Source organism: Oncorhynchus clarkii, chromosome 17, assembly GCF_045791955.1.
Source record: "Oncorhynchus clarkii lewisi isolate Uvic-CL-2024 chromosome 17, UVic_Ocla_1.0, whole genome shotgun sequence".
In the NCBI taxonomy this organism is placed as follows: domain Eukaryota; kingdom Metazoa; phylum Chordata; class Actinopteri; order Salmoniformes; family Salmonidae; genus Oncorhynchus; species Oncorhynchus clarkii.
Window position 1 is genome coordinate 83,679,888 of NC_092163.1, and position 14,331 is coordinate 83,694,218.

Here is a 14,331-nt window from a genome sequence, read left to right on the forward strand (position 1 = left end):
TCTGTTCTATTCTATTCTACTCTATTCAATTCTGCTCTGTTCTATTCTGTTCTGTTCTATTCTGTTCTGTTCTATTCTGTTCTATTCTGTTCTATTCTATTCTGCTCTATTCAATTCTGCTCTGTTCTATTCTGTTCTGTTCTATTCTGCTCTGTTCTATTCTGTTCTGTTCTATTCTGCTCTGTTCTATTCTATTCTGCTATATTCTATTCTGTCCTGCTCTGCTCTGTTCTATTCTATTCTATTCTGCTCTGTTCTATTCTATTCTGTTCTATTCTGCTCTATTCTATTATGTTCTATTCTACTCTGTTCTGTTCTATTCTGCTCTGTTCTATTCTATTCTGCTATGTTCTATTCTATTCTGCTATATTCTATTCTGTCCTGCTCTGCTCTGTTCTATTATATTCTATTCTGCTCTGTTCTATTCTGTTCTGTTCTATTCTGTTCTGTTCTATTCTGTTCTATTCTGTTCTATTCTATTCTGCTCTATTCAATTCTGCTCTGTTCTATTCTGTTCTGTTCTATTCTGCTCTGTTCTATTCTGTTCTGTTCTATTCTGCTCTGTTCTATTCTATTCTGCTATATTCTATTCTGTCCTGCTCTGCTCTGTTCTATTCTATTCTATTCTGCTCTGTTCTATTCTATTCTGTTCTATTCTGCTCTATTCTATTATGTTCTATTCTACTCTGTTCTGTTCTATTCTGCTCTGTTCTATTCTATTCTGCTATGTTCTATTCTATTCTGCTATATTCTATTCTGTCCTGCTCTGCTCTGTTCTATTATATTCTATTATGCTTTGTTCTATTCTATTCTGTTCTATTCTGCTCTATTCTATTATGTTCTATTCTACTCTGTTCTGTTCTATTCTGCTCTGTTCTGTTCTATTCTGCTATGTTCTATTCTATGCTGCTCTATTCTATTCTGCTCTGTTCTATTCTATTCTGCTATGTTCTATTCTATGCTGCTCTATTCTATTCTGATCTGTTCTATTCTATTCTGCTATGTTCTATTCTATGCTGCTCTATTCTATTCTGCTCTGTTCTATTCTATTTTGCTATGTTCTATTCTATGCTGCTCTATTCTATTCTGATCTGTTCTATTCTATTCTGCTATGTTCTATTCTATGCTGCTCTATTCTATTATGTTCTGTTCTGCTCTGCTCTGTTCTGTTCTATTCTGTTATATTAAATGCTGTTCTATTCTGTTCTATTAAATTCTGTTCTGTTCTGCTCTGCTCTGTTCTGTTCTATTCTGTTCTATTAAATTATGTTCTATTCTGCTCTGTTCTGTTCTATTCTGTTTCAATCTGTTCTATTCACTTGTATTCTGTTCTATTCTGTTCTATTAAATTCTGTTCTATTCTGCTCTGTCCTGTTCTGTTCTATTCTGTTCTATTAAATTCTGTTCTATTCTGTTTTATTAAATTCTGTTCTATTCTGTTTTATTATGTTCTATTCACTTCTATTCTGTTTTATTCTGTTCTATTCACTTCTATTCTGTTTTATTCTGTTCTATTCACTTCTATTCTGTTTTATTCTATTCTATTCTGTTTTATTCTGTTCTATTCTATTCTGTTTTATTCTGTTCTATTCTATTCTGTTTTATTATGTTCTATTCTATTCTGTTTTATTCTGTTCTACTAAATTCTGTTCTATTCTGTTCTATTAAATTCTGTTCTATTCTGCTCTGTCCTGTTCTGTTCTATTCTGTTCTATTAAATTCTGTTCTATTCTCTTTTATTCTGTTCTACTAAATTCTGTTCTATTCTGTTCTATTAATTTCTGTTCTGTTCTGTTCTATTCTGCTCTGTCCTGTTCTATCAAATTCTGTTCTATTCTGTTTTATTCTGTTCTACTAAATTCTGTTCTATTCTGTTCTATTAATTTCTGTTCTGTTCTGTTCTATTCTGCTCTGTCCTGTTCTATCAAATTCTGTTCTATTCTGTTTTATTCTGTTCTATTCTATTCTGTTTTATTCTGTTCTATTCACTTCTATTCTGTTTTATTAAATCCTGTTCTATTCTGTTTTATTCTGTTCTGCTGTGATCCCTTCTGATTTACTCTCTTCTATTCCGTTCCATAATTGAATATTTATATTATTTCCCAGGTTTTTGTTCTGCTAAACAATGTGATGTGAATGCGGACTGTTCTTGGCTGGGGGGGCGGCTGTTCCAGTGCCAGTGTAAGGCAGGTTACAAGGGGGATGGTCGGATGTGTGTTCCCATCAACCCATGTGACGAGGACAACGGAGGCTGTCCTCGCAATTCCACTGTCTGTGTCTATAATAGCCCTGGCAAGGTGAGTCTGTGTCTATACCAGCAGGGTTAAACTGTGTCTATTCCAGCAGGGTTAGTCTGTGTCTATACCAGCAGGGTTAGTCTGTCTATACCAGCAGTGTTAAACTGTGTCTATTCCAGCAGGGTTAGTCTGTGTCTATACCAGCAGGTTTAGTCTGTGTCTATACCAGCAGGGTTAGTCTGTATCTATACCAGCAGGGTTAGTCTGTCTGTACCAACAGGGTTAGTCTGTCTATACCAGCAGGGTTATTCTGCGTCTATACCAGCAGGGTTAGTCTGTGTCTATACCAGCAGGGTTAGTCTGTATCTATACCAGCAGGGTTAGTCTGTATCTATACCAGCAGGGTTAGTCTGTGTCTATACCAGCAGGGTTAGTCTGTGTCTATACCAGCAGGGTTAGTCTGTATCTATACCAGCAGGGTTAGTCTGTCTGTACCAGCAGGGTTAGTCTGTCTATACCAGCAGGGTTAGTCTGTGTCTGCACCAGCAGAGTTAGTCTGTCTATACCAGCAGGGTTAAACTGTGTCTATTCCAGCAGGGTTAGTCTGTCTTTACCAGCAGGGTTAGTCTGTCTATACCAGCAGGGTTAAACTGTGTCTATACCAGCAGGGTTAGTCTGTGTCTATACCAGCAGGGTTTGTCTGTCTGTAACAGCAGGGTTTGTGTGTATCTATACAAGCAGGGTTAGTCTGTCTATACCAGCAGGGTTTGTGTGTATCTATACCAGCAGGGTTTGTGTGTATATGTTAGTGCTGAGCGATTTAACCAAAATGTCAGTTACTATTATTTTATTTTTAAAAGAATTGACCAACGTCGGATCAATTATTTAAATGCAATGAACTACAATGACCATAATCCATTGCGCTCGTACTTGCCTGGAGATGGAGAGAAGAGAGAAGGATGGAGCAGTTGCTTCACAACGTATCTCTAACTGAAATTTCATGAACTATTTATCTATCGATAGTTGGTATTCATGTAAATATGCCTTATTTGATTTGAACTACTACAATAGTGCTGTTGTCAGACAGCATAGACAGCAGCTCTATAGAGATGAGATGATGACTTGGAATGAAATAATAAAGCCATCAAATAAAAAACAATGTAATAAACACAACAACTGAAATATTTTAGTGAAGTCATGTGAAGAAATGATGGTTAGTGATAAGCAGTAATGGACAGTCTCTACCATCATGTGACTTTTATGAATTACTTTATTCTGTGTTGTTACAGCATTCAACCCACATAATGCATCGTGCATTTAATGTCTAAAAACACTAATCAAACCTAAACCGAACCGACCTCAAAAAGCTTGAAATGCTCAATCTATACGATTTAGAGGAGTTTAGTTATAATTTAATTGTTTTATCAAGGTAATTCACTGATAAATAAGCTTCTGTTCAGCCAATTTGCTACGCTATTGTTTTGGCTGAGAGCCCCTCTTCCAAGCAAGACACCGGGGGTATCGGGTTACATATCCACAGCAAGACACCGGGGGTATTGGGTTACATATCCACAGCAAGACACCGGGAGTATCGGGTTACATATCCACAGCAAGACACCGGGGGTATCGGGTTGCATATCCACAGCAAGACACCGGGGGTATCGGGTTACATATCCACAGCCTTTAAAACTCATTCGCTGGTCTGTCCATCAATTTGTGTCAGAACGGTACATCACATCCTGAAAGCTGAGAGTCTCCTGCAGCCATAAAGTAGTCCCATGGTTCTACGACAAACAGAAATGCTTTGATATAGAATAGAATTTGAAAAAATGTAACACAAATTGTAGATGTTAAACAAAACCACCTTGTGTTCATCACAGATAAACAAACTTTATATGAAATGAAATCTGAGATCGTAACCAATTTGTAGCATTGCTTGCCAACTCTTTGATTACAAGGGGAAAGAGAACAATGAATGAGGTCAGTGCATCAGGAAATTAGGCTGATTTGTTATATAAAATCTTATAGCATAACAACTGTAATGTTGATTGTGAGTACATGTAGATTACAAAAATAGTTTCTTAGCGAAGAGCAATTTCTCAAGTAAGATCTTTACTAGGACTGCCTGGGAGTGATCTGAGTGGGGCGGAAAACTAACTGTTATTGGCCGAGGTTTGGAACCAGGCCAAAACTCCATCCCACCAAAACATGCTGAAATTTCAGCCGGTCTTTTCAAACAGATCTTACACTGAAAGTGCATCATAATTTTCAAATTTTCACAGTATTATTCCAACCTCATAGTGTGGAAAAATATATGAAACACAGGAAAATCTCATTTTTGAGTGCACTGGGCCTTTCACATTAACAACCAGTCTAGGTAATAGTGTATGGTTTAATGGGATGGTTAGGTGTATTTGATAAAACATTTTAACCTTTATTTTAAACCTCTACAGGATTGGTGGGTCCCCCTCGGGACGGTTAAGCTGACGTAGGCTAATGAGATTAGCATGAGGTTGTAAGTAACAAGAACATTTCCCAGGACATAGACATATCTGATATTGGCAAAGCTTAAATTCTTGTTAATCTAACTGCACTGTCCAATTTACAGTAGCTATTACAATTAAATACCATGCTATTGTTTGAGGAGAGTGCACAATTATGAACTTCAAAAGTTATTAATAAACCAATTAGGCACATTTGGGCAGACTTGATACAAACGTTTTAACAGAAATGTAATGGCTCATTGGAGCAGTCTAAAACTTTGCACATACACTGCTGCCATCTAGTAGCCAACATCTAAATTACACCTGGGCTGGAATAATACATAATGGCCTTTCTCTTTTCAAATGGTATCAAGAATATGCATATCCTTGCTTCAGGTCCTGAACTGCAGGCAGTTAGATTTGGGTATGTAATTTTAGGATTTTTTTTTTTTTTAAAGGGTCCCTTAACTAGGCAAGTCAGTTAAGACAAATTCTTATTTACAATGACGGCCTACCAGAAGGCCTCCTGCGGGGACGGGGGCTGGGATTAAAAATACATTTAATTAAAATATAGAACACACATCACAACAAGAGAGACACAACAACACTACTTAAAGAGAGACCTACGACAACAACATAGCAAGGCAGCAACACATGGTAGCAACACAACATAGTCATAGCCGGTTCTCTCTTCTCTCTCTCTCCACACGGCGCGCCAAGTCGAGGTCCAAAATGTTTCTTAACAGCTTCTACCCCCAAGACATAAGACTCCTGAACAGCTAATCAAAAGGATACCCAGACCCCTCTTATACACTGCTGCTACTCTCTGTTTATTATCTATGCACAGTCACTTTAACTCTACCTACATGTACATATTACGTCAATTACCTCACTAACTGGTGCCCCTGAGCATTGACTCTGTACCGGTTTCAAACTGTATATAGCCTCCACATTGACTCTGTACCGGTTTCCAACTGTATATAGCCTCCACATTGACTCAGTACCGGTTTCCAACTGTATATAGCCTCCACATTGACTCTGTACCGGTTTCCAACTGTATATAGCCTCCACATTGACTCTGTACCGGTTTCCAACTGTATATAGCCTCCACATTGACTCTGTACCGGTTTCCAACTGTATATAGCCTCCACATTGACTCTGTACCGGTACCCCCTGTATATAGCCTCCACATTGACTCTGTACCGGTTTCCAACTGTATATAGCCTCCACATTGACTCTGTACCGGTTTCCAACTGTATATAGCCTCCACATTGACTCTGTACCGGTTTCCAACTGTATATAGCCTCCACATTGACTCTGTACCGGTACCCCCTGTATATAGCCTCCACATTGACTCTGTACCGGTTTCCAACTGTATATAGCCTCCACATTGACTCTGTACCGGTTCCCAACTGTATATAGCCTCCACATTGACTCTGTACCGGTACCCCCTGTATATAGCCTCCACATTGACTCTGTACCGGTTTCCAACTGTATATAGCCTCCACATTGACTCTGTACCGGTTTCCAACTGTATATAGCCTCCACATTGACTCTGTACCGGTTTCCAACTGTATATAGCCTCCACATTGACTCTGTACCGGTACCCCCTGTATATAGCCTCCACATTGACTCTGTACCGGTTTCCAACTGTATATAGCCTCCACATTGACTCTGTACCGGTGCCCCCTGTATATAGCCTCCACATTGACTCTGTACCGGTTTCCAACTGTATATAGCCTCCACATTGACTCTGTACCGGTTTCCAACTGTATATAGCCTCCACATTGGCTCTGTACCGGTGCCCCCTGTATATAGTCTCCACATTGACTCTGTACCGGTACCCCCTGTATATAGCCTCCACATTGACTCTGTACCGGTTTCCAACTGTATATAGCCTCCACATTGACTCTGTACCGGTTTCCAACTGTATATAGCCTCCACATTGACTTTGTACCGGTTTCCAACTGTATATAGCCTCCACATTGACTCTGTACCGGTGCCCCCTGTATATAGCCTCCACATTGACTCTGTACCGGTTTCCAACTGTATATAGCCTCCACATTGACTCTGTACCGGTGCCCCCTGTATATAGCCTCCACATTGACTCTGTACCGGTACCCCCTGTATATAGCCTCCACATTGACTCTGTACCGGTTTCCAACTGTATATAGCCTCCACATTGACTCTGTACCGGTTTCCAACTGTATATAGCCTCCACATTGACTTTGTACCGGTTTCCAACTGTATATAGCCTCCACATTGACTCTGTACCGGTGCCCCCTGTATATAGCCTCCACATTGACTCTGTACCGGTTTCCAACTGTATATAGCCTCCACATTGACTCTGTACCGGTGCCCCCTGTATATAGCCTCCACATTGACTCTGTACCGGTTTCCAACTGTATATAGCCTCCACATTGACTCTGTACCGGTGCCCCCTGTATATAGCCTCCACATTGACTCTGTACCGGTTTCCAACTGTATATAGCCTCCACATTGACTCTGTACCGGTTTCCAACTGTATATAGCCTTGCTTTTTATTTTACTGATGCTGTTTAATTATTTCTTACCTTTATTTTTCACTTAACACTAATTATTTAAAAGATGTCTTAAAACTTCTTAAAGCATTGTTGGTTAAGGTCTTGTAAGCATTTCACTGTACACCTGTTGTATTCCGGCGCATGTGACAAATACAATTTGATTTGATTTGACAAGGCAGCAGCACAAATCAGGGTCCAAACATTATTGGGCACAGACAGCAGCACAAAGGGAAAGAAGGTAGAGACAACAATACATCACGCAAAGCAGCCACACCTGTGTGTATAGTTGAGTGGGATGGATAGGGTGTAACTCCAGTGTAACTCTGTGTGTAGGCTTGCAAAATTCCGCTAAGTTATCCAAAAGTTTTTCAGAATTCCTGGTCGAAAGATTCTCGGAAGGATGGAATGTGCAGGGAATCTAGAACATTGTGAAAGTTCCAATAAACGGGAAACTGAATGTCTGTATCTGTCTGTATCTGATCTTCCAGTCTAGATGTGATTGTATGCATGGTTGGGAGGGCTCTACCCCGTCCTCCGGCTGTACCCTGAAGAATGTATGTAATGACACCACCTGCCACCCCAACGCCGGCTGTGAGACCGGCCTGGACGGATACCCCAGGTGGGTCAACCAATCAATCAACCAACTAATCAACCAATCAATCAAAATGTATTTTATAAAATTATAAAAGGTTATTTGTCACAAAGCGCTTTACAGATAACCAGCCTAAAACCCCAAAGAACAAGCAATGCAGAGACAGAAGCACAGTGGCCAGGAAACCTAGAAAGAAACCTAGAAACCTGATCACTGTCCTGGTCACTGTCCTGGTCACTGTCCTGGTCACTGTCCTGGTCACTGTCCTGGTCACTGTCCTCACAAGAAGAATGTTGTAACCCAGGTAGGGTTGTAGTATTCTGGTAACTTTCCCAAAAATCACAGATTTTCCAGAAATCCTGGGTGGAAGTTTACTGGCATCAGAAAGAGAATAAGGAGAAGGAAATCTGGGAATCCTCATGGGAATTGTAACGAATGTTAATGGAATTTTGCAACTCTAAACTCAGGGGTGACCTGGCCAACTCTCCTCCTGGAGGGCTGCTAGGTCTGCAGGGTTTTGCTCCAGACCTGCTCTAACACAACTGATTCAGCTAATCAAGGATCTGATGAGCAGCTAAATAGTAGAACAAGGTGTGTTAGAGTAGAGCTGGAGCAAAACCCTACACACCCAGAAAGATTTCCCCTCCGTAAATCATGCACGCCCAATAGCTCTCTGGGAGGAGGGCTGGACCCCCTGTAAATCCTGAACACCCAGTTACTCTCTGGGAGGAGGGCTGGACCCCCTGTAAATCCTGAACACCCAGTTACTCTCTGGGAAGAGGGCTGGACCCCTGTATTTTAACTCTGAATTGAATGCTCTCCTTTTTTCTCTCTCTCTCTCTCTCTCTCTCTCTCTCTCTCTCTCCCTCTCTCTCTCTCTCTCCTCGGTCAGGTGCTTGTGCAACGCCCAACAGATCGGCGATGGCTACCGTTGTTATGGCAACCTGATGGAACGGCTAGTGGAGCTGAACAGGGAGGGGACACACAAGGGGAAGCTCTCTGGAGCCATCTTGCTATTTGGTACCCAACCTCCCTATATGTGTTATTGTTGTTGTTAAACGGCAGGTTACTAATGTCTGTTTCCTTTATATTCAGTGAGAGACTGTAGGCTGACCATCAGCCAACAGGGACCTTTCACCGCTTTCGTCCCTCTTTCGTCCTTCATTGTGCCTCTAGCAGTAAGTTAACGTAAAACCTAACCCTAACAACCTAACCCTAACAACCTAACCCTAACAACCTAACCCTAACAACCTAACCCTAACATCCTAACCCTTATAATGTAACCCTAACAACCTAATCCTAACAACCTAACCCTAACAACCTAACCCTTATAACGTAACCCTAACAACCTAACCCTTATAACGTAACCCTAACAACCTAATCCTTATAACGTAACCCTAACAACCTAACCCTAACAACCTAACCCTAACAACCTAACCCTTATAACGTAACCCTAACAACCTAATCCTAACAACCTAAACCTAACAACCTAATCCTAACAACCTAACCCTTATAACGTAACCCTAACAACCTAATCCTAACAACCTAACCCTAACAACCTAATCCTAACAACCTAACCCTTATAACGTAACCCTAACAACCTAACCCTTATAACGTAACCCTAACAACCTAATCCTTATAACGTAACCCTAACAACCTAATCCTTATAACGTAACCCTAACAACCTAATCCTTATAACGTAACCCTAACAACCTAATCCTAACAACCTAACCCTTATAACGTAACCCTAACAACCTAATCCTAACAACCTAACCCTTATAACGTAACCCTAACAACCTAACCCTAACAACCTAACCCTTATAACGTAACCCTAACAACCTAACCCTAACAACCTAACCCTGATAACGTAACCATAACAACCTAATCCTAACAACCTAACCCAAACAACCTAACCCTAATAACGCAACCATAACAACCTAACCCTAACAACCTAACCCAGAGGTTGATAATCATACTAACCTCACCCTGATCCCAGATCTGTCTGTGCTTTAGTCTTGGGGTCATCAAACCTCCCCTCAGGACCCCCAGCCGTTCCCCGTCCAGGGATTATCAAACCTCTCCTCAGGACCCCCAGCTGTTCCCTGTCCAGGGGGTTATCAGACCTCTCCTCAGGACCCCAAGCCGTTCCCTGTCCTGGGGATTATCAAACCTCTCCCCAGGACCCCCAGCCGTTCCATGTCCTGGGGATTATCAAACCTCTCCCCAGGACCCCCAGCCGTTCCCTGTCCAGGGATTATCAAACCTCTCCTCAGGACCCCCAGCCGTTCCCTGTCCAGGGATTATCAAACCTCTCCCCAGAACCCCCAGCCGTTCCCCGTCCAGGGATTATCAAACCTCTCCTCAGGACCCCTAGCTGTTCCCTGTCCAGGGGGTTATCAGACCTCTCCTCAGGACCCCAAGCCGTTCCCTGTCCTGGGGATTATCAAACCTCTCCCCAGGACCCCCAGCCGTTCCATGTCCCGGGGATTATCAAACCTCTCCCCAGGACCCACAGCCGTTCCCTGTCCAGGGATTATCAAACCTCTCCTCAGGACCCCCAGCCGTTCCCTGTCCAGGGATTATCAAACCTCTCCTCAGGACCCCCAGCTGTTCCCTGTCCAGGGGGTTATCAGACCTCTCCTCAGGACCCCAAGCCGTTCCCTGTCCTGGGGATTATCAAACCTCTCCCCAGGACCCCCAGCCGTTCCCTGTCCAGGGATTATCAAACCTCTCCTCAGGACCCCCAGCCGTTCCCTGTCCAGGGATTATCAAACCTCTCCCCAGGACCCCCAGCCGTTCCCTGTCCAGGGATTATCAGACCTCTCCTCAGGACCCCCAGCCGTTCCCTGTCCAGGGATTATCATACCTCTCCTCAGGACCCCCAGCCGTTCCCTGTCCAGGGGGTTATCAGACCTCTCCTCAGGACCCCCAGCCATTCCCTGTATTAGAACTGTTTCAGATCTAGCACCCCTGATTCAACAAGCTAATCATCAATCCCTTTAATAGGTCAATCAGGTGAGCTAGTTCAGGGCTACAAAAGCATCACTGCTTTAGTCCACTCCTCTGCCTCATGGCAACCAGTCAGCTAAAGCACGAGCAGATTTGAACAGGCCAGAGTTGCATCCCAAGCTTATGCTCTCTTCAGCTAAAGTGTTAGCAAGAAATAAATGTGTACTAGGTGTGTATAAATGTGTACAAAATTCCATGACTTTCCAGGAATCCTGGTTGCAAGATTTCTGGGTTTAAAAGGGAATGACTAGGAAAATTGTGAATCCTTCAACCAGGATTTTTGGAAAACCAGGGAATTTGGGGAAAATGACTGGAATGTTGCAGCCTTAGTGGCACAATTAGAGATGCAGCCCAGGTTACTGACTCCTGTCCTGTTGTCCATCCTCCTCAGGGCGTGACCGACGAGTCTGTGTGTCAACGTTACCTGGTGAGGGGTCAGTACCTGTATAAAAGCCTGGATAGAACCGACGTCTATACTGCAAGTGGACTACAACTCAGGTTCAAGCCCAATAAGGTGACTACAACTCAGGTTCAAGCTCAATAAGGTGACTACAACTCAGGTTCAAGCCCAATAAGGTGAAAGAAATGCTATATTCTCATTCATCTGTATGTCTAGGCACATCATATCTTTCATATCTTGGTTCAAATCATATGTTTCAATAATCTTTCATCTACAGGATAAACTAGATCTCTGTGACTTTTCTCCAGATTTTAAAACATTCTGAATACTGAATATTGAATGCTTTGGGTAAGGTCGCAAAATGCTGCATAGGTTTTCCCAGTTGGAATATTCTTGGAATCAGAAAGGGAATAAGCAGGAAGGGCTCATAGGGCTCTAGGGAATAGGACTATATGGAAATAGAGTGCCATTTAAAACGCAGGTTACGTGTGTTTGGTCCCACCCCCAATGGGTTTGGTCCCACCCCCAATGTGGTGGTCCCACCCCCAATGTGTTTGGTCCCACCCCCAATGTGGTGGTCCCACCCCCAATGTGTTTGGTCCCACACCCAATGTGTTTGGTGTTGTTTGACACAGATTACATGTGGTGGTCCCACCCCCAATGTGTTTGGTGTTGTTTGACACAGATTACATGTGGTGGTCCCACCCCCAATGTGTTTGGTGTTGTTTGACACAGATTACATGTGGTTTCCCCATCCCCAATGTGTTTTGTGTTGTTTGACACAGATTATATGTGGTGGTCCCACCCCCAATGTGTTTGGTCCCACACCTAATGTGTTTTGTGTTGTTTGACAGCAATTCATGTTGGTGAAGTCTCCTGAGACTCTCTACTCAGTCATCCAGCAGGACATCCCAGCAGCCAATGGGGTTATCCATATCATTGACCAGCCAATCATACCCAGGAACATCCTCCCTGACAGCCCAAAGGACGAGCAGGTGTTACCATGTTATTAGAATGAGTAGTACATCTCAGCCCAGAGGTCCGCTCTACTGCTGGTTTTCCTCCGCATAGTGTTTAAATCCTGGTCCTGGGGGGCACATTTTAGTTTTTGCCCACAGCACTTAATTAACACCTGATTCAAATAATCAACTTGTCATTAAGACCTTTATTAGTGTAATCAGCTGTGTAGTGTTAGGACAAAAACTAAAATGTGCACTCCTTTGGGTCCCCAGAACCAGGATGAAGAAACACTACCATAGCATTATACTATGCTGCCACTTGTGATCGGATGATACCATAGAGTTGCATAGAGGGCCCAATTTTCACAAAACAGTGCAATTGAGGACTTTCACCATTTTGACGTAGCCAATTGGCTGGGACTTCCTACGGTATGGGTTAAGGAAGGATCATGTAATTCTATCAAGGTCAACAGGAGGGATCAGTCCATGAATTATGCTCATGAGAAAACATTCCATAACTCTAGGTGGTAGTATGCAACCTTATAACTTGTTAACAGACTGTCAATAAACTCACAGAAGTAGTAGAAGAAGAAGAAATTAACTACTTTAAAATGGAGATATCCCTCAGATGCGCTGCCTATTTTGACACAGAAGCCATTATGGCAAAGCTACAAAGATGTGCCCTCTATCAAACTCTTTCGATGATAATGACTGATCGTTTTGTCACTTGAAGTTTGCTGATAAGACCATCGGGGAGATCCTGACAAAGGATGAGAAATACAACCGCTTCCTCTCGCTGGTGGACGTGAGTGGCCTCTAATGGTTTTTCACTAAATGTTTTGTTTCAGGGTTCATATTCACTAAGAGTCTCAGAGTAGGAGTGCTGATCTATGATCAGGTCCCTCCATGTCCATGAAATCTGATTTATTATGATCTGAAACGCTAAACTGATCCTAGATCATCCTACTATGAATACAGGCCATGGTGGTATTCCTTCTGATGTACTTTACCTACTTATTGGACCGTTCTTAAATGCTTCTTAAAGCCTTCTGCTACTAGGTTATAGAGAAAGGGAAAGGGGGATACCTAGTCAGTTGTACAACAGCATTCTGCTACTAGGTTATAGAGAAAGGGAAAGGGGGATACCTAGTCAGTTGTACAACAGCCTTCTGCTACTAGGTTATAGAGAAAGGGAAAGGGGGATACCTAGTCAGTTGTACAACAGCATTCTGCTACTAGGTTATAGAGAAAGGGAAAGGGGGATACCTAGTCAGTTGTACAACAGCCTTCTGCTACTAGGTTATAGAGAAAGGGAAAGGGGGATACCTAGTCAGTTGTACAACAGCCTTCTGCTACTAGGTTATAGAGAAAGGGAAAGGGGGATACCTAGTCAGTTGTACAACAGCCTTCTGCTACTAGGTTATAGAGAAAGGGAAAGGGGGATACCTAGTCAGTTGTACAACAGCCTTCTGCTACTAGGTTATAGAGAAAGGGAAAGGGGGATACCTAGTCAGTTGTACAACAGCCTTCTGCTACTAGGTTATAGAGAAAGGGAAAGGGGGATACCTAGTCAGTTGTACAACAGCCTTCTGCTACTAGGTTATAGAGAAAGGGAAAGGGGGATACCTAGTCAGTTGTACAACAGCCTTCTGCTACTAGGTTATAGAGAAAGGGAAAGGGGGATACCTAGTCAGTTGTACAACAGCATTCTGCTACTAGGTTATAGAGAAAGGGAAAGGGGGATACCTAGTCAGTTGTACAACAGCCTTCTGCTACTAGGTTATAGAGAAAGGGAAAGGGGGATACCTAGTCAGTTGTACAACAGCATTCTGCTACTAGGTTATAGAGAAAGGGAAAGGGGGATACCTAGTCAGTTGTACAACAGCATTCTGCTACTAGGTTATAGAGAAAGGGAAAGGGGGATACCTAGTCAGTTGTACAACAGCCTTCTGCTACTAGGTTATAGAGAAAGGGAAAGGGGGATACCTAGTCAGTTGTACAACAGCCTTCTGCTACTAGGTTATAGAGAAAGGGAAAGGGGGATACCTAGTCAGTTGTACAACAGCATTCTGCTACTAGGTTATAGAGAAAGGGAAAGGGGGATACCT

The 14,331-nt window shown here is 42.6% G+C and overlaps 1 protein-coding gene across 2 annotated transcripts in view; it reads left to right on the forward strand.

Moving 5' to 3' along the window:
* LOC139371469 (stabilin 1) overlaps positions 1 to 14,331 on the forward strand; it is a 300,518-nt gene that overhangs the window by 23,559 nt on the left and 262,628 nt on the right. For both annotated transcript variants that reach the window (XM_071111910.1, XM_071111908.1), the window contains exons 7-13: positions 2,107 to 2,297; positions 7,752 to 7,882; positions 8,748 to 8,875; positions 8,951 to 9,033; positions 11,256 to 11,378; positions 12,119 to 12,259; positions 12,957 to 13,028. In XM_071111910.1, coding sequence (XP_070968011.1) covers positions 2,107 to 2,297; positions 7,752 to 7,882; positions 8,748 to 8,875; positions 8,951 to 9,033; positions 11,256 to 11,378; positions 12,119 to 12,259; positions 12,957 to 13,028 — 869 coding nt within the window. The remainder of the gene's footprint in view (positions 1 to 2,106; positions 2,298 to 7,751; positions 7,883 to 8,747; positions 8,876 to 8,950; positions 9,034 to 11,255; positions 11,379 to 12,118; positions 12,260 to 12,956; positions 13,029 to 14,331) is intronic.